General features: G+C 49.4%; 1 protein-coding gene across 1 annotated transcript; it reads right to left on the minus strand.

The window, feature by feature from the left end:
• Positions 1 to 328: 328 nt before the first annotated feature.
• CORO2A (coronin 2A) lies at positions 329 to 23,780 on the minus strand. The gene is made up of 11 exons (XM_068974657.1): positions 23,580 to 23,780; positions 10,207 to 10,323; positions 9,113 to 9,262; positions 6,460 to 6,639; positions 5,643 to 5,759; positions 4,803 to 4,907; positions 3,974 to 4,070; positions 2,891 to 3,003; positions 2,482 to 2,572; positions 1,480 to 1,754; positions 329 to 460 (listed from the first exon to the last, which is right to left on the minus strand). Exons 1-11 carry the CDS (start codon positions 23,778 to 23,780, stop codon positions 329 to 331), a joined length of 1,578 nt encoding a protein of 525 aa, XP_068830758.1.
• Between the last annotated feature and the right edge of the window lie 1,687 nt (positions 23,781 to 25,467).

Below are 25,467 nucleotides of genomic sequence, written 5' to 3' on the forward strand. Positions count from 1 at the left end.
ATCAGAGGCAGCTTCACTTCCTAGGTCCTTCCAGCTCTAACTTTGTACAGCATTGTTTTCCCCTTGAGAAATTATCATGGACCCTTCAAAACAAGTAAACCGAAGGCAAGATATCATCTAGAAAGAGTCAGTTCAGACACCATTGTTTTAAGAAGGCAAATGGAAAATCGGCAGCAGGTCCCACTGGAATCTTTCAGCGACCAAGAGTTTCATTTCTGGTAAAAAATATAGAAACAGTAGCTATTCTTGGAGGACCTGTGGTTTGGTTCTGGACCTCCTCATGGAGCCGACTGGTGTCCCTGAGGGCGAGGAGGACAGAGGACTCTGCTCAGAGCCTCGGTGAGCTCATACGCAAGTTTCTGATCTCCAGTTCCAACTGTTTGGCCTGGACCTCGCGCTGGGTCACCAGCTCCCGGAGCCTTCGGATCTCATCTTGTTGCCGATAGAACATCTGCAGCAGCTGGGAGAGCATAGAGCAGAGCGGAGGGTCACTGGGCTGTCCTGGGATGCAAGGGGGCAGGACACCAGCAGAAAGCACTGACATTGCCCTCTGTCACTCAGAAAAGGGGGTGATGATATTAACATAGATGAGAATTAAGGGGGCAGCCATGGTAGATTTTTTTAGAAAAATCTTGTTTTCTTCACCCAATAAATGAAATTCAAAAAAGAACTGACATTTCAGACATTTCTTATCTCCTTAGATTTCCCCACAGGTGGAGAAAAGGATACTTGACCCTGAAGTCCTGGAGACTGGAGTTTTCACCACCACTAAACTGTGTGACCTTGAACAGGTTACTTACCCCTTCTGAATTTCAGTTTCTTCCCCTAGAAACTGGGGGTCAGAAAACTAACCTCAGCATTATTACAATTGCTGCCAGTATACATGATGGCACTAGATGTTAGGTATTTCCCCTAAGGATCTCCGTTATTCCGCTGAATGCTACAACACCCCATGAGGGCAGGAAGTAGTATTAATGCTCCCATGTCACCACTGTGGAAACTGAGGCTGGGGGAGATTCAGCCCCTGAGTCCCAGAATTAGTGCTCAGGAGAGTCAGACTCAGAATCCCTCCATGAGACACCAGCCCTTGTATCTGTTAGCTGCTACTTACTCCCCGGGCTGTTGAGAAAATACAATCAGATGATATGAGTGCCTATCTAACTGGGACCTGGCACACAGTAGGCACTTAACAAAAGTTGACTCTGAGAGCACAGAAAATCCTAGAGAGTCAGAACCGGAAGGGACTTTAATACCCAAGTCAGACCCTTGTCTTTTTACAGATGGTTCCTCACCATCTGTAAGTAAACCCACCATATCTTGGCATGCGGATGGCGCTCATGACCTGCTTGTTAAGTGAACCAGCAAGGTGAGTTAAGTGGCCAGGCCAGGCCACACCGCGGGTCGTTTTTCTCACCGTTTCTCCCTCCCCACTCCAGCTGCTCCCCTCCCCTGGTGGACCCAGCCCCGCCATGTTCGCACCTCGTTCTCTGTCTTTGGTGGGGGGCATTCGAAGATGTCAAAGCCATCTGAGAGCCAGGTTTTCTTCTCCTCCTGTCTGTATTCTGCCGCCCACCTGGGTGCCTTCTCCTCTAGCAGGGAGAAGGGCCTCCGGCCATCCTCTGCAACCAGCCTTTCTGTCTGGTTGAAGAGATGAGGTGAGGTGGGGGCCGTGGGCACGGAGAGGGTTCTCTCTGAGGGCAGAGGCTGCGGGCTCAGAGGCTCGGCACCAGGCCTAAGGGACATCAGGACGGGCTCTGGGAGAGAAGCAGAGGGCTGTGAGAGGCTGGAGAGCGAGCCCCTGAACAGATGGGCCCGAGGGGCGCTGACACACATGGAGCCACACACAGACATGCCACATGTGCGGCCCCATGCAGACAGGCACAAGCCCACAGGCTAGAGCAGAGTGCAAATGCACACTCATGTGATTAAGCGAGGCTTGAGTTGCAGGGGCTGCCCCAGAACACCATGAGCTCCTCCCGCCTGTGCTGCACTCTGCCATCTACCAGTTCATGAATTCTCCCAACACCCGCCTCCCACTGTGCAGGCCCTTGTGTTGACAGACCCAGGAGGGAGGGTCAGGGCAGGGGCCACTGCCTACAGGGTCTCTGGGGTCAAAAAGTAACTGCAGAAGTGGTGGGAGGATGGGCAGGGGATCCAGCTAAGACTGTCCAGTCACTCTGCACAGCCCAGGGTTTAAAGACATTTTTCATGGAGCAAGATTCCTTGAACTGGGGGGGAATTTCCTGAGCCACTTGGCGCAAGCCCAAATCCACGTGTATACATCCTAATGGCTGGAGTCTCACCCACTGGAGCCCCAGGAAAGGCCCCTAGTTGCTTTTAACCAACTGTCAACCACCAATCCTCTGGGGTCATGGGTTATGGGAAGACACAAATATCAGCGAGACCCTCTCAGTCACTTGGGGCCACTGGACACTCCAGTGTCCCTCACATTCACCTGAGCCTTTTCTCTGCCTTCCTCACCTTTATTCATCCCACTGAGCCACTCCTGGGCTGTCAGAGAGGGCTGGGCACTGGCCGTGGGCGGGTAGATGTCCTCTTGGTAGGATTCTGACTGCAGGAGCAATCAGGACAGTGAGAGTGGGGATGGGTGGGGGAACCTCTTAGAGAGCCTGGGGTGCAGACTCTCCCCCAGCCCCTGTGAGTGGAGGAAACTGAGGCCCAGAGCAAAGGGACGTGCCCCAGGTCACGGAGTAACTCAAGAGCAGCAGTGGGAGGGAGCACACTGACCATGAGAAACGCTTCCCTTTGAGGAGGGGCCATCAGCCTCCTGGTGGCTCCCCCAGGGGCCTGGGCTCCAGGCTCCAGGTCCCAGGCTCCTTCTCCAGGAGGGGTTCCTCCCTCCCTTGGAGATGGCTCCCACCACCCTTACCCGTCGGGGTACAATCATGGATACGGGCTCGATGAGGCTTTTGGTTGTGATCAACTTGTAGAAACGGAAGATCTCACAGGAGGACACGTCGAGACCTCTCTTTGGCATAACACCTGTGGGTAGATGACAGAGGAGGGCCAAGAGAGTCCTCAGCTGGGGCCTGGGGCAGCAGGGCCCCAGGGTGAGTGGCAAAGCCAGGCTGCACGCCTGGATGTGAACAGAGACCACTCTCCTCCCACTGCTCCTCCCTCAACAGAGTCCTACACTGGGTCAGGCCCTGTGCTGGGGAGATGGGGTTGGAACCATCAGACTTTGCCTCCCATCTTCAAGGATTTTAGCCAGACTTTTACAGGAAGTGTGTTCTGCTCAAGGCCCTCCATCACTATGCCCACAGCTCCCAACCCAGATGGTCTTTTAAAAAAAAAAAATTATTTAGGTTGTGTCACTTAAAAAAAAAAATTTAGGTTGCACTGAGTCTCAATTGCAGCATGTGGACACTTAGTTGCAGCATGCGGGGATCTAGTCCCCCGACCAAGGATTGAACCCAGGCCCCCTGCATTGGGAGTGTGGAGCGTGACCTGCTGGACCACCAGGGAATCCCTCCAGATGCCCTTAATACAGCGACTCCAGCTTCCCTCTGATTAATGTCAGCACGCTATCTTATCTTTCTCCATTTACTTTTAATCTAGCTGTGTCTTTATGTGTAAGTGGGTTTCTTGCAGAGGGCCCAGAATTGCATCCTGTCTTGTTTTGTTTCTTACCCCTAAACATGCTTAAAAACTAGCGATCTAGGTCAGTGTCCCCCATCTTCTTGCTACTGTTGTAACTGCTCAACTTTCAGCTACAACACCTTCATACTCTCCCCATGCCTTGCTCTGCTCCCCTTTTGGCTCCTCAGGTCTTGCCTCCTCCAGAAAGCCCTCCCTGGCTTCTTCCTGTGTGCTCCCAGAGAACCTCCCAAATAACTCAAGTAGAGCTCCCATCGACTCAGAGTGTTGACCCGCCCTGCTTTTAGGGCAGGGCCTGCAGCTGACTCATCCCTGTCTCCCCAGGCCCCACGTGGCCTCCGTGTCCCACACTCACCGATCCCCTTCTGTGGATTATAGGAGTGGTATTCCGTCAGGTAGTTCAGGTGAGGTTTGTTGGCACTGATCTCATAGTAGTGGATGTTTCTGTCTCCCTGTGGAAGAGAGGGCACCATTCAGAGCCGGGTGCCCCAAACCCCGCTCCTGGCCCCACTGCCACACAGCAGAAACCTGATGCTCACTATGAGGGACGAGTTGGCAGAGCCACCTCACACAAGGGCACACCAGGGAATGGTCACCAAGGCAGCAGGGGGTCCTCACTTCAACACTCAGTCCCTTCAACCATGACCCAGAGTCCACCCGTGTGCCTCCAAGGCAGAGGCTTGGGGAGCACAGGCCTGAACCCCACTCCATCCAAGAGCTGCACACGAAGGTCAAAAGTGCAGTGTCCTGAGACCATCCAGTGGGTCTTACCCCTGGGGCGCTTCAGGTTGTCATTGTCATAATGACTGGGTGGGGAGGTGGCTGCTGTCCCTGACACTGGGGGGAGGGGCCAGGGATGCGGAGTACAGGACAGTCCTACCCGGTGAAGACCCCCCTCTGCCCCAAATTCGAAGGTGCCCCTGCCTAGAAACACCAACTGGTTCCTCCTCATCTGGACCCAGAACTGGCGGGGCGGGGGGGTGGGGGTGTCAACTAGCTCAGGGCGTCCGGCCAAAGCCCTGGCCCCAGGTGTTCCGGTGGAGCCAGGAAGGTGGGAGAGGGCTGGGGGCTCCCCACAGGGGTAGAGGACCCAGCCACTCTTGCCTGGCCCTGCCCCTGCCTTGCACTCCAAGGGCCCCAGGCCAGTGGGACCAGGCAGCGTCTCCCTTCTGTGCCAGACTGACCTTCCCCACCACGTAGAGCATGCTGGTGTCCGCATCATAGAAGGGAAACAGCACACCTGAGGAGCCATCGAGGTCCACCTCTGTGACAGGCACAGAGAGGTCATCCTGCAAAGGAAGGAAGACCAGGAAGGCCTGTGGGTCACTCACGGAGGACCTTGGTGGTGCTAAGATAAGAATTCCTGCCCCAGGGCTCTGTGTGTGTGTATGTGTGTGTGAGAGACAGACCACCTCCTTTTGCCTTGCTGGCATTTTGCCTTTAACAAATCACTTCTCGTACGCATGACGTCACTCCAGCCTTCCTCCTCCTGTATTATATCTACTATGAAGCAAGGAGATTCAGAGATAGAGAAGAAGCAGTCTGTTCAACTCTGGACAAGGGCTCCTTGAAATCAATACTACTTGGCCCGGTCCTCACCCCCTTCCTCACCCCCCCCCCCCCCCCCGCCCACGTTGAACTGGCAGCTCTTCTTGCTCACATGCCTCCCTATTTCATCCTAAGTCCTTGCTTCATCCTAAGTCTGGATGGCCACCCCCCATCCAGAAGGCCCTTTCCTTCTCCCACCCCACCCCGAGTCCTGGTCCCAGGCCCAGCCACCTCCCCTCTCTGACATCGAGGCTTCTTCTAAGTCCTAACACCTCCCCCTCCTTGAATGACAAGATGCACAAGGTCTGGGTGAGTGCCATCAGGCTGCTGGCACCTCCCTGTTGTCATCAATCAGTTTGGTCAGTGAGTGAATGCATGAATGAACAGATGGAGCCAGCACTTGGCTAAGGGGTGCTGGCGGCGGGGGTGGGGGGGGTGCAGTGAGGGGCATTGGTAGGGCTGCTCTGGTGACTCACCTGGTCCCAGAGGGCCATCTGACGATTGTTCCACCGGGATGTGCCTGTGGACAGCAGCTTCTTCAGGTTCCCCAGAAACAGCACTTTGTTGGCCCGGTGCCCTTTATAGTTGGCTTCCTGGAGTGACATGTGTGGTCAGGGACTCCTTGTCTTCCACTCAAAATGCTTTCTTTTCTCATCCCAGCTCTGCCTGGGGAATCCTTCCAGAGGCACCACCTCCAGGAAGCCTTCCTGGTTCTTTCCTATCCACATAAAGTCTCTCCCACTATTTTTGTTGCGGGTTCTTTTTTAAATTAAGACAGAGGCAGACTTCAGCCCAGCTCCACGTTTTTGCTAAGATTATTATTGAACATCCATTACATGCAAGTGGGTACTGTCACCTGGGTTATTTCATTTAAACTTCCCAGAGGAAGGACTAATGTCCTATTGTTGCAGATGAGAAAAAGGCTCAGAGAGCAGCAAGCGCTTGTCTAAGGTCACACAGTGGATAACAGTGGTACCTTATGGTCTCCTGACTCCATGTCATGCCTCTTGACAGAGCCGAGGCATATTGACAGCTTTGGAGTTAGACCAGGTTCAAGTCTCAGCTTTCAGTGTGGGCAAGTCCCTTAGCCTTTCTTAAGTCTCACTTTTCTCATCTGAAAAATGGGTATGATATATTCAACACCTCCCAACAGATGGGGATAGCATGCATAAAGACTTTGGCTAGAACACTGACAGCATCACTGCTCTGTTCTCAGAAGCCCCGATGCTCCCCCTATGCCCACTCCACTCCTTGCTCCTCCGACCCCAAGCCAGACCGCAGCTGAGCATTAACCTGGAGGACAGTCCCTGCTCGGGGGTCTAGAACCCGAATCTTGCGGTCTTTACAAGTGGTGGCCAGCAGGCTGCCGTTGGTGTTGAAGGACATGGAGAGGATCACGTCTTGGTGACAGTTAATTGTCTTCACGGGGTTCATGATTACAGACTCCTTTGAATCCAGGTTCCAGACCATCACCTGCACAGCAGAGAGCCAGCTCTGAACCCAGCCCCGCCCCCAGCCCCGTCCCAGTCCCCACAGTCACACGCCAGCCAGGCTGCAGTGAAACATGGTATCCCCGGAGGGAAGCCACAGATGGCAGTCTGGCCAAAAGGCCTCGGGTGATAGGATGGATCTGCCCACTGAAGTGGCCACGTGGTAGGAGGGGGAAGTCAGCAGTCAGGCTGTCTAGCAGTGAAAAGAAAACACCATCTGCTTGGAGCAACGAAACATCCATGCTGGGAGGACCCCAGGGAACCAGCTAATCCAGGGGGTTTCAAACAGTCATTAGCAACAGTTTCCACCACATAGTTAATAAGGGATGCCATGTTTAGCTGCACAGGCTGTGCAGTGCACAGCTCCAGGGCAACCCATTCCCAAAGTCCAAGATGTGAACAGAGCCCCCTGGAGTCGTGTACAGATAAAACTGTACAGCCATAAGCAGTGAAGTGAAAGTCGCTCAGTCATGTCTGACTCTTTGCACCCTATGGACTATAAGTCCATGGAATTCTTCAGGCCAGGATACTGGAGTGGGTAGCCTTTCCCTTCTCCAGGGGATCTTCCCAACCCAGGTCTCTCACATTGCAGGCAGATTCTTTACCAGCTGAGCCACAAGGGAAGCACATAAGCAGCAGCACACCCTACCTACACAGATAACAGAGCACTTCTGATCAGAATGGGGTAGAGGACCTTTCAACCACTCCCATCCCACCCTCTTATTCATCACAGAGGCTTCTGAGGTGCCTCTGTAAAGCCTTATAGAGTTGTGAAAGGAAGAGTTAAGAAGTTATGATGGCATCAACACCATTTGTGTACAGACTGAGGCCCAGAGGAGAACAGGGACTTTCCCAGGTCATGCTGCAGGTCAGAGACTGAGTGGAGACAGAAACAAGATAGCCTGTGCTGTGAGCTTTCCCATTCCATGGGGCCCACAGCTTGCTAACCTGGCAGTCAATGAAGGAGGCTGAAGCATCTCTGAGCAGGGGCCAGCTCACCCCCTTCCAGCAAGACTAATGGACTGAACAGTGTCCCACACCAAAACTTATGTCTACCTGAAACCTCAGAATATGACCTTATTTGGATATAGGGTTTTCACAGATGTAATGAGGTCTTGAGAAATCTGTATGCAGGTCAGGAAGCAACAGTTAGAACTGGACATGGAACAACACACTGGTTCCAAATAGGAAAAGGAGTACGTCAAGGCTGTATATTGTCACCCTGCTTATTTAACTTCTATGCAGAGTACATCATGAGAAACGCTGGACTGGAAGAAACACAAGTGGGAATCAAGATTGCCGGGAGAAATATCAATAACCTCAGATAAGCAGATGACACCACCCTTATGGCAGAAAGTGAAGAGGAACTCAAAAGCCTCTTGATGAAAGTGAAAGAGGAGAGTGAAAAAGTTGGCTTAAAGCTCAACATTCAGAAAACTAAGATCATGGCATCCGGTCCCATCACTTCATGGGAAATAGATGGGGAAACAGTGGAAACAGTATCAGACTTTATTTTGGGGAGCTCCAAAATCACTGCAGATGGTGAATGCAGCCACGAAATTATAAGATGCTTACTCCTTGGAAGGAAAGTTATGACCAAACTAGATAGCATATTAAAAAGCAGAGACATTACTTTGCCAACAAAGGTCCATCTAGTCAAGGCTATGGTTTTTCCAGTGGTCATGTATGGATGTGAGAGTTGGACTGTGAAGAAAGCTGAGCGCTGAAGAATTGATGCTTTTGAAGTGTGGTGTTGGAGAAGACTCTTGAGAGTCCCTTGGACTGCAGGGAGATTCAACCAGTCCATTCTAAAGGAGATCAGTCCTGGGTGTTCTTTGGAAGGAATGATGCTTAAAGCTGAAACTCCAGTACTTTGGCCACCTCATGAGAAGAGTTGACTCATTGGAAAAGACTCTGATGCTGGGAGGGATTGGGGGCAGGAGGAGAAGGGGATGACAGAGGATGAGATGGCTGGATGGCATCATGGACTCGATGGACGTGAGTTTGAGTGAACTCCGGGAGTTGGTGATGGACAGGGAGGCCTGGCATGCTGCGATTCATGGGGTCACAAAGAGTTGGACACGACTGAATGACTGAACTGAACTGAACTGAATGAGGTATCAATACAATGAGGCTATACTGGATTTGGGTGGACCCTTCAATGACCGATGTCCTTATAAGAAGAGAAGACACATAGATACACAGAGAAGAAGGCAGAAGATGGAGGCAGAATGCAGTGATGCAGCTATAAACCAAGGAATGCTTGGAGCCCCTAGAAGCTAGAAGAAGCACAGAAGGACTCTTCCCTATAGCTTTTGGAGAAAGCATGGCGCTCCTAACATCTTGACTTTGGATTTCTGGCCTTCAGAACTGTGGGAATGCATTTCTGTTGTCTTAACCCACCCAGTGTGCTTTTATGTCAGGGGAGCCCCAGGAGATTAAATAGACAAACTCACCTTGTAGTCATAGCCGGAGCTGAAGAGGATGTTGGCAGCTGTGGGGTGCCACTCCACCAGGCCCACTTTGCGGGCATGGCCCACCAGCTCTTTCCTGAAGGCTGTGAGGTTCTTGGTCAGCAGCTGCTTGGGGATGTCCCAGATTTTAATCTGTCAGGAGAGACACGGCCCAAGGGGAGTGTTAGCTGGCGTCCCCTTGCAACCCTGAGCAAGAAAACTGGCAGTGCCCCGCAGAAGGGCCAGGGAAAGTCTCTCTGTATCTACCTGTCATTCAGTGGAGAAGCAGCTGGGGCTCCTCAGAGGGACAGGGGCTTTCCCAAGGTCTTCCAGCCCAAGCAGGGGCTGGAGATGAGCCCAGGCTGCTGGGAATTTGTGCCATCCTAACCTGTAGGTGAGTGGATGGGCCATAGGCCTGATTCCCAGGCTGGAGATCACAGCAAGTACACCTCTTAGCCTATCCCTCAGAGTACTGTGGTCCCAAAGGCTCAGGGAAGAGCTCCGAATGCCAAGAAGAAGGGTTTATACTATACCCTCAGGGTGCTGGGAAGCCAGCGCAGTCTCTGGAGCAGGACAGGGCAGGGACAACCCCCAACCCCTTCTGTGAGAGGGGCCCCGTTGGATGGCCCAGAAGAGGAAGACTAAAGGTGAGAAGGTAGGCATTTAATGCTCCCAGTCTTATCCTTTTAAATCTTCCCTCTAAGCAAGATCTTCCCTCCCCACTGTCCATGAGATTATATGGCATAATATTTTCAAGCCACAGTAAAAATGTCCTTCACAGCATTTTTTCCCCCCTTCACAGCATTTTATAGTTTCCCCAGAAGATGTGCATTCCCATCAGAAAATGACACCTATCCACACTGGATGGTTGGGAGCTATTAGGCCCATTTTATAGATGGGGAGACCGAGGCCCATAGAGAGGAGGGGCAGCACCCCAAGTTCCAAGGAGCCCAGAACTTCTATCTAACTCATGCCCTCCTCACACAGTGACGTCACCTTGTCAAGGATGGAGAAGTCAGGAGCGTCAGAGCTGCGTCCGGATTTCATTCTGTCTCCCTCCACCCCAGCCCCACTCCTCTCGGGAAAGGGGCACTCACCGTGGCATCTTCAGAACAGGAGGCGATCTCAAAATCATTGAAAGGGTTCCATTTGACATCTAAGACATTCCCTCTGTGCCCGCAGACCTTCGGGTAGTGGGGGTCCAACTTTCCTGTCTGTAAAACAGTACCCAGGGAGGTTGAGGAGAGGATGCAGCCAATTCCACTTTAGCATCTGGAGGAGGGTCACTCGGGCAGCCAGCAGTCACTGAGTGGACAGGAAGACGCAGAGGGCAGAGCTAGTAGTGAATCCAGGACTTACCACTAATCCCTGTGTGATCCTGGGGGAGTCTCGACACCTCTCGGAGCCTCAGGAAAATGGAGGCAGTAATAGATATTTCAGAGAGTTCTAGTGAGGGTCATAGGAGGTGAGGTATGGGGAGGGTCTAGCTCAAGTGTCTAGCACATGCTAGGTGTTTAATAAAAGGACGTTTCTCTTCATATACTGCTAGCAGGAATGCAGAAATGGTGCAGCCACGGAGGAAAACAGGCTGGCAGCTCCTCAAAAGGTTAGACAGAGTTACTGTATGACCCCATAATTCTACTCCTAGGTACAGCCCCGAGAGAAATAAAAACATAGGTCTACAAAAAAATGGTACACCAATGTTCACAGCAGCATTATTCAAAATAGCCAAAAGGTGGAAACAACCCAAATGTCCATAAATGGATACCTAACACCATATCATACATTGTGTATTCATACAATGCAATATTTTCCAAAAAGGGAATGAAGTCATATCCAACTCTTTTCAACCCCGTGGACTATAGCCCACCAGGCTCCTCTATCCATGGGAGTGGGTTGCCATTTCCTCCTCCAGGGGAGCTTCCCGACCCAGGGATAAGAACCCGTGTCTCCTGCATTGCAGGCAGATTCTTTTATCGCTGAGCCACCCAGGAAGCCCCAGTATATTCATAAAATGAAACACGTTTAAAAAAGGGAAGGAAGTACGGACACATGCTACAATGTGGGTGAACACCGAAAACATCGTGCTAGCTGAAACACACCAGACATAAAAAGCCACATACTGCATGATCTGCTTAGACGATCTACCAGATGTGGTTCTGCTGCTTGAGCAAAGGAGCACACCCCCTGGTACCTAGAATTCTGAACCCTGACTGATGCATGTGAGAAGTCCAGGACAGGGGTAATTCCCTGGCTGTCCAGTGGGCAGGACTCTGTGCTTTCACTGCTGGGGGCCTGGGCATGTCTCAGGTTGGGGAACTAAGATCCCAGAAGCTTCTAGGTGTGGCAACAACAACAAAAATCCAAAATAGTTACATCCATAGAAACTGAAAGCAGACTAGTGGTTGCCTAGGGCTGGGGGGAGAGGGGCAGGGGGAGTGACTGCTAACGGGTATGCGGTTTCTGGGGGTGATGAAGTTACTTTCAAATTAGTGGAGATGGTTACCCAACATGTGAATATCTAAAACCCACTGAATTACACACTTAAATGGTGAATTTTACAGTATGTGAGTTATAAAAGTGAAAGTTGCTCAGTCATGTGCAACTCTTTGTGACCCCATGGACTATACAGTCCACGGAGTTCTCTAGGCCAGAATACTGGAGTGGGTACCCTTTCCCTTCTACAGGGGATCTTCCCAACCCAGGGATGGAACCCAGGTCTCCCAGATTGCAGGTGGATTCTTTACCAGCTGAGCCACAGGGAAAGCATGTGAGTTATACTTCAACTAAAAAGAAAGGATGGGTTTTTCCTGGGGCACAATGGATAAGAATCCACCTGCCAGTGGAGGAGACACAGGTTCAATCCCTGATCCAGGAAGATCCCACATGCCATGGAGCAACTGAGCCCGTGCACGGCAACTACTGAGCCAGTGCGCTAGGGCCAGGGAGCTCCAGCTACTGAAGCCTGTGCACCCTTAGAGCCTGTCTCCGCAGCCAGAGAAGCCACCACAATGAGACGCCTGTGTACCGCAACTAGAGAGTAGCCCCCATTCACCGCAGAACAGCCTGCGCAGCAATGAAGGCCCTGCACGGCCGAAAATAAATAAATCAAAAAAGAAAAAGGAAAGGGCATTTCCTCCCTTCCCCTCTTTCCTGCTGAGAATTCCTGTCTAGGGGCTGGGAGGACATACAGGTTTCACAGCCCTGCAGCTGAGAACTCCTGGGTCATAAGAAAACTACACCAGTTCAAGCACAGAAGCTGGCAGCTGGCAGGGACCAACACACTGATTTTACACATCACACTGCATGGCCCTGGCAGTACAGGGCCCAGAACGCCCTCTGCCTGCCAATGCAGACACCGCCCACATCCGCTACCCAGCCTCAGGTTCTAGAGCCCACCCACCGGCAGGCTCCACCCTTATATCTAAGTGAAGGAGACAGGGGAGAAGAAAACTGGCTGATACTCACCCATCTGGCAGATCATTTCAAGGAGCCTGGAGGACAAGCCCAATGCAATGTGCTGGGTGAACATCAGACGCAGTACTTGACCTCACATAACTAATGGTCTCGGGGATATTTAAAACCATATTTTCAAGGACAGAGTGAACTCAGGGAACACCCACAGGCTCTTCTTCCCTCACCTGCCCAACTCTGCAGAGCTCCCTGCACTCTTGTGGAAGGTCCTGAGACCATGCCCAAGGGAGAGCAAGCAAAGACCAGGGACGCTCTACGGCCTTGCCTCCTAGGGCTACAGAGAGGGCAGCTGCCATGATTACAGGCATAGGACATCCCATTACCTCTGGCAAACTAGGAGACAGACACCTGAGCCTCTGGTTCATGCATCTTAGCTCTGAAAACAGGCCGTGGTCCCAGGCTCCCCTTCAGAAATCCTCTGCCCAAATCTGATCTCATTCCTTGGGAAAGGGTCTTAGACATCTCTCCCTAGACTGGATCCCTTCCAGGAGGGGGAACCCTATAAAGCACATTATTTGACAAATTGGGATGTGAATGGTAGATAAAAGTATTGTAAAGCTCAGCTGAGTGAATTTGACAATGTACTGTGGGTACGTAAGAAAAAATTCCTATTTTTAGGAAACATACTAGTATTTAGGGATAACTGAAAAGCAGAGACATTACTTTGCCAACAAAGGTCCATCTAGTCAAGGCTATGGTTTTCCCAGTGGTCATGTATGGATGTGAGAGTTGGACTGTGAAAGAAGCTGAGCGCCGGAGAATTGATGCTTTTGAACTGTGGTGTTGGAGAAGACTCTTGAGAGTCCCTTGGACTGCAAGGAGATCCAACCAGTCCATTCTAAAGGAGATCAGTCCTGGGTGTTCTTTGGAAGGAATGATGCTCAAGCTGAAACTCCAGTACTTTGGCCACCTCATGAGAAGAATTGACTCATTGGAAAAGACTCTGATGCTGGGAGGGATTGGGGGCAGGAGGAGAAGGGGATGACAGAGGATGAGATGGCTGGATGGCATCACCGACTCGATGGACGTGAGTTTGGGTGAACTTCGGGAGTTGGTGATGGACAGGGAGGCCTGGCGTGCTGCGATTCATGGGGTTGCAAAGAGTCGGACATGACTGAGCGACTGAACTGAACTGAACTAATCATCAAAGAGTTTAAAAAATAAAAAAGTACTTTCACATACATTGGAAAAGACCCTGAGGCTGGGAAAGATTGAAGGCAATAGGAGAAAGGTGGCAGAGGATGAGATGGTTGGATAGCATCACCAACTCAGTGGACGTTAATCTGAGCAAACTCTGGGAGATAGTAAAAGAGAGAGGAGCCTGCCATGCTGCAGTCCATGGGGCTGCAAAAAAGTGGACATCGCTGAGCGACTAAGCAGCAGCAGACATTCAGAGAGAGAGACAAAATAAAGACTTTGGATGTGTCATCTGATAGTGCTGTGTGAGGAGGCGAACAAAAGATCAATTTCTTTCAGATGGTTTAGCCTTCTTCATGGATGAGGAAAACGGGCCCCCGAGCAGAGGACAGCAAGGCAGCACCTGGAGTGAGGGCCCTGCAAAGAGATCACTGCACCCACAGGCCCAGCTCAGGTCTCCATGGGACCATCGCTCCAGCCACCAGGCCATTCTCTACTGTTCTAAAATATGACCGATAATCTCTCCCTTGCAGGGTGATGAGAGTAAAATGACGTATTGTAGTTGAAAAGTCCAACAGTGATCTCCTATAGTAAGTGCTCAAATAAGAGCTTTTATTATACGTACATTTGTGTGCACACACACGTGCATGCGTGCTAAGTTGCTTCAGTCGTGTCCAATTCTTTGTGACCCTAGGCACTGTAGCCTGCCAGGCTACTCTGTCCATGGATTCTCCAGGCAAGAATACTGGAGTGGGTGGCCAACATACACAAACATCTACATATGTGTATATATACATATATATATATATATATATATTTTTTTTTTTACAAAAGTTTTTGGTTGTGCCTCTTGGCATGAGGGATCTTAGTTCCTCCCTGACTAGGGATGGAACCCACATCCCCTGCATTGGAAACACAGAGTCCTAACCATTGGATGGCCAGGGAAGTCCCACACATGTACCCTAAAGTTGAGGGAAAAAAGACTGGAAGGAAATGCATCAAAATGTTATTCATGGTTATCTCTACATGGTGAGTTAAATGGGTGTAGCTTTTAAAAAAATCATCCTCTGTATCTTAAAAAAATTTTTTTTCTAAACTATAAAAACTGTGTAAAATTTTGCAATAAAAAAGGTATTTAAGAGGGAGGTTCAAGAGGGAGGGGACATGTATACCTATGGCTGATTCATGCTGATATATGGCAGAAACCAACAAAACACTGTAAAGCAATTATCCTTCAATTAAAAATAAATAATTTTTTTTTAAAAAAAAGGTATTTAAGACAAGACTTTCTGAAAAGATCGGGTCCTTGCAGGATTAGCTAAAAATTTCTGATAAAGCTGCAGAGCCTGAGGGGCTCTGCGATCAGGAATGGTAAAAAACACAGCAAAGCTCAACTAGCCTGCACCTGAGGCAGGCATTACTAATGCATCACTGACCACCCCCACCCCTCACCCCCCAGACTGGCGGAAGAACTTGTCCAGGGTCGTGGGGAAGGTGAAGGGCAGAGCTGGGCTGGAGCCCAGGGTGAGCTGTGGCATACTCACTGTGGTCTGAGGGAGCACCAGCCCTGTCTGAGTCAGTGTCCTGACCCCCTTCCTGCACACAGCCTTTCCCTTCTCTTGGATCATTTCCTGGGCCAAAGGGCCAAAGCAGTCAGCAGCACTGTCTTTGGCTGTGGCGTACTCAGGTGCTTTCAAGGCCTTGATCTCTGCACTCTGGCCCAGGGCCAAGCCCCAGTTTCTGCCCTAAGAAGGTTTCTCGAGAGAGCTGATTGTCCCTGGCCTTGGCTGACTGGGAAGCAATGTGCCCAGGAGCCCCATTCAGACTCCAGCCTCCAGCTCTGTGAGCTTCAGACTCAGAGGTACCTGAGAGCCAGGCCTGGCTCTGGTGGGCACTCCTCCCAGGCCTCCAAGAGCAGAGGCCCCATCCCCACACAGCTTCTCTTACTTCTTAATGAACAAAGGATGGCAGGTGGTCCCCAGAGGCTGGTAGGCCCTGTGCCTAAGAGGGTTTTTGTGGGAGGACCCACATTAATAGACATTAGCCAGTCTGATGGGCTATTGACTGGGCTGCTAAAAGCCCTGTCAGGACAGGGATATTTATAATCCAGAGGCCACTGCTGCCTTTCAGCCCATTAGGCCAGCAGTCAGCCAAGGACAGGACTCTGATTTATGGATGTGTGTGTGTGTGTGGGGGGGGGGTGCTCTAAATGAGGGCTTCCCAGGTGGTGCTAGGGGTAAAGAACCTGCCTGCCAATGCAGGAGATGTAAGCGATTGGGTTCAATTCCTCAGGAAGATCCCCTGGAGGAGGGCATGGCAACCCACGCCAGTATTCTTGCCTAGAGAACCCCCATGGACAGAGGACCCTGGAGGGCTATGGTCCATAGGGTTGCAAAGAGTCGGACATGACTGAAGTGACTTAGCGCACATGGCACAGACTCTAAACCAGAGGAGACACACCTGTCCTCCTCCTAGACGCCAGGGAGCTGCTCAGCCTGTAGAGACAGCACCTCCAAGTCTCTGAGGAGTGGCTGTCCTGGGGCAGATGGAGTGGATGGGACTGTAGGACCCAGAAGGCAGGAGCCCGGTGGGGTGGGACAGGAGAGGCTGTGGGGTTACTGTCGTGACCTTAGGGCTCACAGGGAACCTGCCTCTCGGTCAGTTTCCTCATCTACAAAATGGCAACAGTAGTAGAATCTCAGGGTGGATGTGAGGATTAAATGAGTTCATATACATACAGTGCTTAAGACACTGTCTCGGGAATTCCCTGGTGGTCCAGTGGTTAGGACTCAGAGCTTTCATGGCCAAGGCCTGGGTTTGTCTCCTGGTCGGGAAACTAAGATCCCACAAGCTGTGTGGCATGACCAAATGAAAAAAAAAAAAAAAAAAAAGACTCTACATGGTACATGGTGAGCTTTCAGGAAATTCACTAATATAAGTTCATCAGAACTAATCACAGTTACCCAGCTTTATTGTTGCTCAGTACTTTACAGGGGCCAGGATGTACTTAGTGAGGCCAAGGTGTCCTCAGTGAATGCACTCAAGCACATTATTACATCTATAAGGAACATGTTTGCAAGTATTTTTCTTTAGGAACCATAATTTCAGGAGTCATTTATGTGCCAGGCTGTGTGCTAGGGGCTCTGCTCAATTATTTAATTAGTTAATTATTCCAGTCACCCCAGGAAGCAGTGCAAGAATCCCCATTGAGAATGTAGACGCTGGGGATAGCAAGGATTTATAATCAGAGCCACTTCAACCACGGCAGAGCCGTGAGAACTGGGAATGCTTTCTCACACTCATGGTCTGCCTCTTGCTATCCCCACACCATAGTTATCATCAGCGTCATGCAGGCCTTTCAGTGAGGACCTCCTATGTGCCAGATCTTATGTCCCATGCAAGTGGTGGCAGAAGATGGATTACTCCTGATCTGTGCCCTCCAGGAGACGCCAACCTGTGGAGGAGGCAGGATATAGTGTACTCAGGGCTCAGAGGCAGAAGAAATGCCCTGGGGGATCAATCAAAGAAGGTTTCCTGGAGGAGGATGCCTTTGAATTGGGCCTTAAAGAAAGACTTTGACCAGACTAGGATGAAGGGGAGGCACTGCAAGCCAGAAAGGTTGGGCCATACACAGATAGGTTTCAAGTAGAGAGATCCTAAAGCAAGCAGGCAAAAAGGTAGACTGATGGGTAGGAAGGTAGAGAAGTGCAGACAAGAGGGGACAGGTCACCTTGCATAGAGCTAGATGCAGATGGAGAGATGGACAAGTGGACAGATGAGACATGTCCTAACTAGAGTCGGTGAGACTTAGCCAGAGGGCTGCCCAGAGGAAATAGCTGAGCAGGGAAAAGACAGGAGTGTTCCCTAATCTTGCAAATACACGTGCTGCTAAAATGCAAATCATGTTCCCAGGAGGATTTAGGGAACGCATCATTCATCAGCCCTCCTCTCACATGCTCAGATGAGCCTGGGGAGGGTCCAATGTAGAACCGCACATCCAGGGCTGGAAGTGGTGAACAGTGGAGGCTATCTGGTAACCTAGCTTGGTCACCTCCAGAGGTGGGGAGCCCATGTCCCCGCTAGGTGGCTTATTTCACTTTCAGACCTTGTTACAAACTGTGAGCAAACACTTCTTACTCGGAACCTAGTATAGCCTCCCTGTGGCCCTCCCCACTCCCTTTACTCTCCACTTCTGGTTCCAGCTCTGTCCTTTGGACCCCAAAGGACACCTCCACCCCACGCCACCTCCCTGGTCCCAGGCCAGCTCCCTTCCAGGCTGAACAGACCCTTAGAACTGGAAGAGACTTTCTCCCCCAAAGAAAAACAGTAAAACAGTCTAGCACACACCCTGCATCTCTACATTTCTAGAAGGGGAACCTGAGTATGGAGGGAACAGGTGTATGCTGTGGAGGGCTCTGAGGTTTACAGCGTCAGCTGGGATGTGGATGAAGAGTTCTGGTGAGAAAGGCGGGACTTTGTGTGCAGGCAATGGAAGAGGGGGTGGGTCCTAGGAGTGATGTGGCATGACACAGGCTTAGGCAGGGTCTGGCTGGCCTCCAAGAGCACAGCAGTGAAGTGCTCCCCTCCCCCTGTTCCCAGGCACCTGTTCACCATGCGTCCCTTTGGCCCCCCAAGCCCATGCCCTCCTCTGGCTGGTCTACTCCCAGCGATGCTGCAGGGCTTGACCCCAGAGCTCTGCCTGTTCTTGCTGGCATTCCTCCCGACCTCCACACCTCACAGCAAAGTCCACCTCCCACCTGATCAGGTGGGTCTGCCATAGGCCTGGTGCCAGGGTCCAAAGCCCAACCTGGCGTGTCCCCCAGGCTCAGGGCGGGCGTGTCCCCAGACCTCCCCACTGAGCCTTTGTTCCCTGAGTGCAGCCCTTGGTTGCCTAGGCTGCCAGCGCCACCCTGCAGTGGGTTCACCCTGGGTCATAGGGTGGAAGAGAAAGAGACTGTGGAGTCACTCCCTTTGGGACACCTGACACCACCTGGGGCAGCCTGGCCCTTCTGAGAATAAATCCCATACACGGTGGTAGAGCCAGGAATCTTCCAATCCTGCGCTAATATAAAGAATTTGCTAGCTTGTCCCTTCCTTTCTTCCTTTACTGACATTCTCTGTGCCTGGATGGGACTTACACCCTGGTAACTGACAAGGAACCGATGTCAGCCAGAGCCAAAACTCAGAAGTGCAGGTCGGCTGAATGAGAGTGGGGCCCCAAGACCATGTCCAGGTCTGGGCCCACACCCTTCCTGCTCAGGGTCCTTCAGACAGTCAGCTCGGCATCCTTATCCATATAACGGGGCAATACCTCCCATAAAATGGTCTAATAAAGGTGCAGCGTAAGCCCTGGCCCTGCTGACCACATGGAAAAGGGCCTGCAGGCCTGTCTGCCCAGGTAAGCACTGCACCATGGGACCAGCAAGGGTCCTTTTCCTCTCTCCGCCTCTCCCTCCTGCTTCGTCACACTGGACGTGGTTACTTAAGAAAATGTCAACCAGATGCAACGTGTGGACCTTCTCGATGCTGTTTCCAACAAACCAGGAGCAAAGAGGCATTTATGAGGCAATCAAGGGCTTTTTCACATAATAGGAAATTGCTGTGATCCTGGCATTATGGTTATGTCAGAATAAACACATTTGTTATGTCACATTCTGTTATGTCAATAACAGAAAATGTTATTATTTTATAGAATTGCAAACTGAACTCTGTGGGGGTAAAATGACAAACAGTCTGGGCTTTGCTTTAAAATATTTCAGGAAAAAAAAAGGGATGGATGAAGCAAGCATGGCAGTCTTCAAAATTCTTGAATCTGGGTGTGAAGAGGTCATGATATTGTTTTCACCTACCTTTGTGTTTGAAAATTCTTTTTGTAATGATAAAAAAAAAAAAAAGAACTAGAATAGACCCTAGCTGCTGAAAAACAGCAGCATTGGCATCTGCTGTTTTTCAGCAGCTAGGCTCTATTCTAGTTCTTTTTTTTTAACAAATAAAAAGAGGATACCTGGTAAAATTTGAATTTCAGATAAACAGCAAAGGACTTTTTAGAACTTATGTTCCATGTAATACTTTACTTATGCTATAAAACTATTTGTGAAAATAGCTTGGCAGTTTCCTATAAAATGGAACATGTAACTACTTTATGATCCAGAGATTGCACTCCTAGGCATTTATCCCAGAAAAATGGAATTTACTTATGTGCACACAGAAACCTGTACACAAATGTTTATAGCAGTTTCATTCCTAACAGCTCCTTCAACAGTCCTTCAACAGCCAAGGGTTCAACAAACTGTGCAACCACACCACAGAATACTACTTGGCAATAAAAAAGAATAAGCAATTGATACAGACAACAACCTGGATGGATCTCCAGAGAATTCACTGAACGAAAAAAGTTAAGCCCGAAAGGCTACACACTGTATGGTTCCATTTGTGTGATATTCTTCAAAAGCAAATGTATAGGAACAGAGAACAGATTCGTTCAATCAATGAAAATTTATAAGTATCAACTGTGTCTGCCCACGTGATATGTGGGTAAGCAAAGTACTGGTTCTCCCCAACTCCTCCCACATTGCAAGTACATTAAGAAGTACTACCAGAAGAACACAAGTGACTCTAATTCAAAGCACTCAGGGCATGGTATCCTAAGAAAGCAATGTACTATGGAATATATAATGAAAAGGAGAATGCCCTGGACATTTGGAGGAGGGGGAAAAAGTGACTAATCATGAACATGGCACACATTTCCATTTACTTAGGTCATCTTCATTATTAGCCTGTCAATGATGCTCTGTAATTTTCTCCTATTCAGTTTTGCTTATTAATTCCTGGGTATTTACTCTTTTCATTCTACTGGAAATATTTACATTTTCTAAGCACTCTTGTTATGTAAAAACGCAATTCTGACTTGGATTCTGATTTTTCATCCAGTCACCTTCCAAACACTGATTATTTTTTCTAGTAATTTGACTCTAGTTCTTCTGGTTTTCTATGTAGACAATCACATCAGTAAATTATATGGTTTTATCTCTTCCTTTTCAATCCTTATGCCCTTAACTTATTTTTCTAGTCTTACTGTGCAGGCCAGCACCTTTTATATTCTTTTTTTGGGGGGTGGGGGTGTCAGTTCCCTGACCATGGGTCAAACCTGGGCCACGGTAGTGAGAGCTCAGAGTCCTAACCACTGGACAGCCAGGGAATTCCCTAAAGGGATGTTTCTTTTTCATAAGTGATGTTTGCACCATATTAACAAAGAGATTAAATACCACCAATATCAGCAATAATGGGACAAACTGACCTCATGTGTCATACGACATAATGAACTGAGGATACATCATCACTTATTTAATATTCTTGCCAAAAACATACAACCTGAATCTAATCACAAGAAAGCAATGGGTCAAATTCAATTTTAGCAACATCCTTCAAAACAGCTGGGCTTTACAGCTTTAAAATGTCAATATTATGAAATGAAGTAGACTAAGTAGTCTAATGAATAAAGTGACAACTAAATATAATGCATGATCCTGGGTTAGACTTGACCAGAGATAAAATTTTTTTATACACACATTGTGAAAGATATGTAAAAAAAGACAAAAGGTAAACTTGGCAGAATCTTAACAACCAGTGAATCTTGGTGAAGGATAATCATTTATTCAACTATTTTTGCAACTTTTCTGTAGGGTTGAGAGTCTTTCAAAACAAGAAGTTTAAAAAAGTCTGTTTCCTAGCAGACAGGAGCCAGGTGGGGTGGGACAGGAGAGGCTGTGGCGCTACTTCCCTAGTGGCTTAGCGGTAAAGAATCCACCTGCCAGTGCAGGAGATATGGGTTCGATCCCTGGTCTGGGAAGATCCCACATGCTGCAGAGCAACTAAGCCCCTGGACCACAACCACTGAGCCTGTGCGCCTTAGAGCTCGTGCTCTGCAACCAGAGAAGCCACCGCAATGAGAAGTCCGATATATGGAATTTAGAAAGATGGCAATGACGACCCTGTATGCAAGACAGGAAAAAAGACACAGCTGTGTATAACGGACTTTTGGACTCAGAGAGAGAGGGAGAGGGCGGGATGATTTGGGAGAATGGCATTCTATCATGTATACTATCATGTAAGAATTGAATCGCCAGTCTATGTCTGACGCAGGATACAGCATGCTTGGGGCTGGTGCATGGGGATCACCCACAGAGATGTTATGGGGAGGGAGGTGGGAGGGGGTTTCATATTTGGGAACACATGTAAGAATTAAAGATTTTAAAATTTAATTAAAAAAATAAAAAAAAAAAGAAGTCCGAGCACCGCGACTAGAGAAAAGCCCCTGCGCGGCAACCCAGCACAGCAGAAAATAAATATATTTTTAAAAATTCTGTTTCCTATGTTAGTGAAGATCCCTTTTCCTAGTTTGCAAAGAATTTTTATTTTGATCATGAATGGGTCCTGAATTCTGTGTGTGTGCGTGCTCAGTTACTTTAGTCGTGTCTGACTCTTTGCGACCCCAAGGACTATAGCCCGCCAGGCTCCTCTGTCTGTGGGATTCTCCAGGCAAGAATACTGGAGTGGATTGCCATTTCCTCCTGCTGGGGAACTTCCCAACTCGGGGATCAAGCCCACGTCTCCTGCGACTCCTGCACTGGCAGGCAGATTCTTTACCACTGAACTACCTGGGAAGCCCCACATAAGCATTAGTGCTGCAAATTTCCCTTGAAGCACCACTTCCCTGCATCCCCATAATTTTACTGATATATTTCATTTTTATTCATGTGCAAGTATTTTTAAATTTCCATTTTGATTTCTTCTTATATCTAGAAGGTATTTAGAAAGGTATTTTTATTTATTATTATTATTTTTTTTTTTTGGCCAGGCTGATCGGCATGTGGAATCTTAGTTCCCTGACCAGTGATTGAACCTGTGCCCTCTGCAGCAGAAACATGGAGTCTTAACCCATGGATCACAAGGGAAGTCCCTAGAAATGTGTTTTTAAACTTCTAAATGAATGAGAATTTAAAATTTCTCTCTTGTTATAGACTTCTAACTCAATTGCATTGGGATCAGAAAACCTGATCTGTGAATCTGTTTTGTGTGTGGTTTTAACTTCTAAAGGCCTCTAGGGCTCTAAGTCTGTTGTTGGTTTCTTCAGCTGATGCTTACTCAGGGGGGCTTACATGCTTGGTAGCTCTGTTTATGAACTTCCCTAGTCTTAACCTGTGGGAGTCCTGTTCACACTGAGATACTTTTCTCTGGAGAAGCTTTCTACCTGCCTCCGCCACAAACCAGAGGTACTACCAAGCCCTCCAGTCCCTTCAGAGACGCTGCCTCAAGGCAGAGACTCAGGATCCTGAAAAGATCCGCTGTTAAATTAATCTATATGAAACTGCCATTTTGGGAATTCAAGTCTGTTAAATATCAGCAACTGCATATGTCCCAACTTCTGCTGTCAACGATTGCCACAAGACAAGCCTATTCTTCCTGTTCACTTGCTGCTTACCTCTCCTACTTAGATTTCGCCTCAAGGTCCTTTTCTCTCTTGGAGAGAGGAGCTGGCTTTGGAGACTTCCCCAATGCCTTGTGAGCCTGGCAATGCATTTAATGTTATTCAGGAATGAATTACTTTGCAGTGGGGTCCTAAACATAGGACCTCATGAGAGTCCTAAACAACTGCAAGAAGCTGAAATCCCAGGAGAGGCATACTTTTCCAATGAACAAACCAAGACGGAAAGGGGTGAAATGACTTATTCACAGTCACACAGCAGGGCTAGGACGTGAACCCATGTGTGGAATCCAAACTGAGGCTCTTTCTACTTCCCCTCTGTCCTGTGCTGCCTCCAGAGAGCTGTTTGGGTCTGGGCCTAGCAGACGTCCTTACCTGGTGCAAGGGGATGACGAGGAAGGCACCCCCACCAGTACACTCAGTCACGACTGCAATGAAGTGGGGGTTCACAGCGCAGAAATGATTGTCTTGGACGCTGTGGGTGATGGGCACAGAGTCGTAGCAGTTCTCCTTGCTGGCTGGTTTGCCAAAGACGTGGCGGAACTTGGAGCTCCGGTACTGGGGGTTCCATGACATCTGTGAGAGACAAGTGGGACAGAAGAGACATGAGGTTCACCAGCTGAGAACAGGACACACGGAGTCTCACCTCTTCTCAAGGTGAGGGTGTGCGCAGAACAGTGGTCATTTCTATGAAGACAGTGGCGTGCTAGGAAATGTACCCAGGTGAAAAGGCTAGAATTGTGGCTATTTGGAAGGGCCTGGTGAGATGGTGTACAAGTACTTCTGAACCGTTTGCTTTTCATTCCTTCGAGTGCAAACACAAAAAAGCAGAAAAACTGGAGAGAACTCACCCCACCCCTTTCCTTATTCAGCACCTCACCAGACAGCCCAGCCTCCCAGCCCAGCCCAGCCCAGCCAAGTGGGTTAATACTGCATCCTCTGGGGCCAGCCTGCCTGGGGTTCTAACTCCAGTTCTGCACTTAGCAGTTGGGTGGGCAAATAACAATTTCTGAAGGCTTGGTTTGCTTATTTATAAAATGGGGATAAAGAAAGTATCTGTCTCAGATGCATCAAGAGATTAAATGAGATGACACACTAAGATCCCTTGCTCAACAGTAATAATTACTACCACTATTATCATCCAGGCATCTTGACCTTCCCTCACTCCTCATCCAGCCTTCTATTGGTTCACTCAATATGTACTGAGCACCACAGTGCAACTAGGCCCTGTGCCAGACACTGGGGGTTTGGAGAAAGCAAGCCTGAGCCCAGCCTTACAGGAGAGAAGAGTCCCATGAGTGAGGCCCCTAGGGGAGTCTGAGCCACTGGGACCCAGTGTGTCATAGGTAATAATGGAGGTTTGTACATGGCAGCCAGGGAGGACTTGCTGCCCTCAGAGGAAGTGACATGTGAGCTGTGATTTGAAGGATGAGTAGGAATTGGCCATGTAAGCTAGACCAGGGTAAGCTGGGGAAAAGGTGTCCTAGGCAGATGGAACAGCCTGGGCAAAGGTCCTGAAACAGAGGCCAACATGGAATGTTTGGAGAACGATATATGTTATATATGTAAGATTAGCAAGATGCTAAAAAGAAAAATAAACACACACACACACACACACACACACGTATCCATGTAAACTGGATGATGTGAATGAGGAGAACAGAAGCTGGAGGGGTAAGCAGGGCTATATCGTGAATGGCCTGTAAGAGGACCCAGGGCTCATTAGTGGCCAAATCTACGGTGCCATGTGGCCTCCTCTTGCCCCTGCTGCTGCTCAGTTCAAACCCCTTCCTCTTGGTCTTGTTGACCCACTGGGCCCTCTCACCCTCTCTCCCCATGCAGCCAGAAGGACTGTTCTGCACAGCAAGCCTGGCTGTATTCTTCCCACCTACGCCCCTACCTCGAGCTCCCTCTGATGCTCCCCATTCACTGCTGCTTTATAGGATCAAGGCCAAACTCAGCTTGGGTCCCACCCCATATTCCAAGATTCCTTTTTTCTTGCTCATCTTCTAAATGGCACCTTCCAGATAAAGAACACCACCCAGTCTCCCTGGTACCTACTCCTGCATTTTCAGTCCTCTGGGCCTTCATCCTTGTCTTTCCCTCTGCTTGGCTTGCTCTTCCCAGGCCCTGGTTGTCTGTACTTGTCTTTCCTCTCCCCCAGCTCCCAGGTGGCCTCCACCAAAGCCAAACCGAGTAGCAGAGATCTCATTCTTCTGTCTCTCCTCCCTGCTCTGAACTGGAGTTTGGTGTCAGGGCTCCT

This window comes from Capricornis sumatraensis, chromosome 6 (genome assembly GCF_032405125.1).
Source record: "Capricornis sumatraensis isolate serow.1 chromosome 6, serow.2, whole genome shotgun sequence".
Lineage (NCBI taxonomy): Eukaryota > Metazoa > Chordata > Mammalia > Artiodactyla > Bovidae > Capricornis > Capricornis sumatraensis.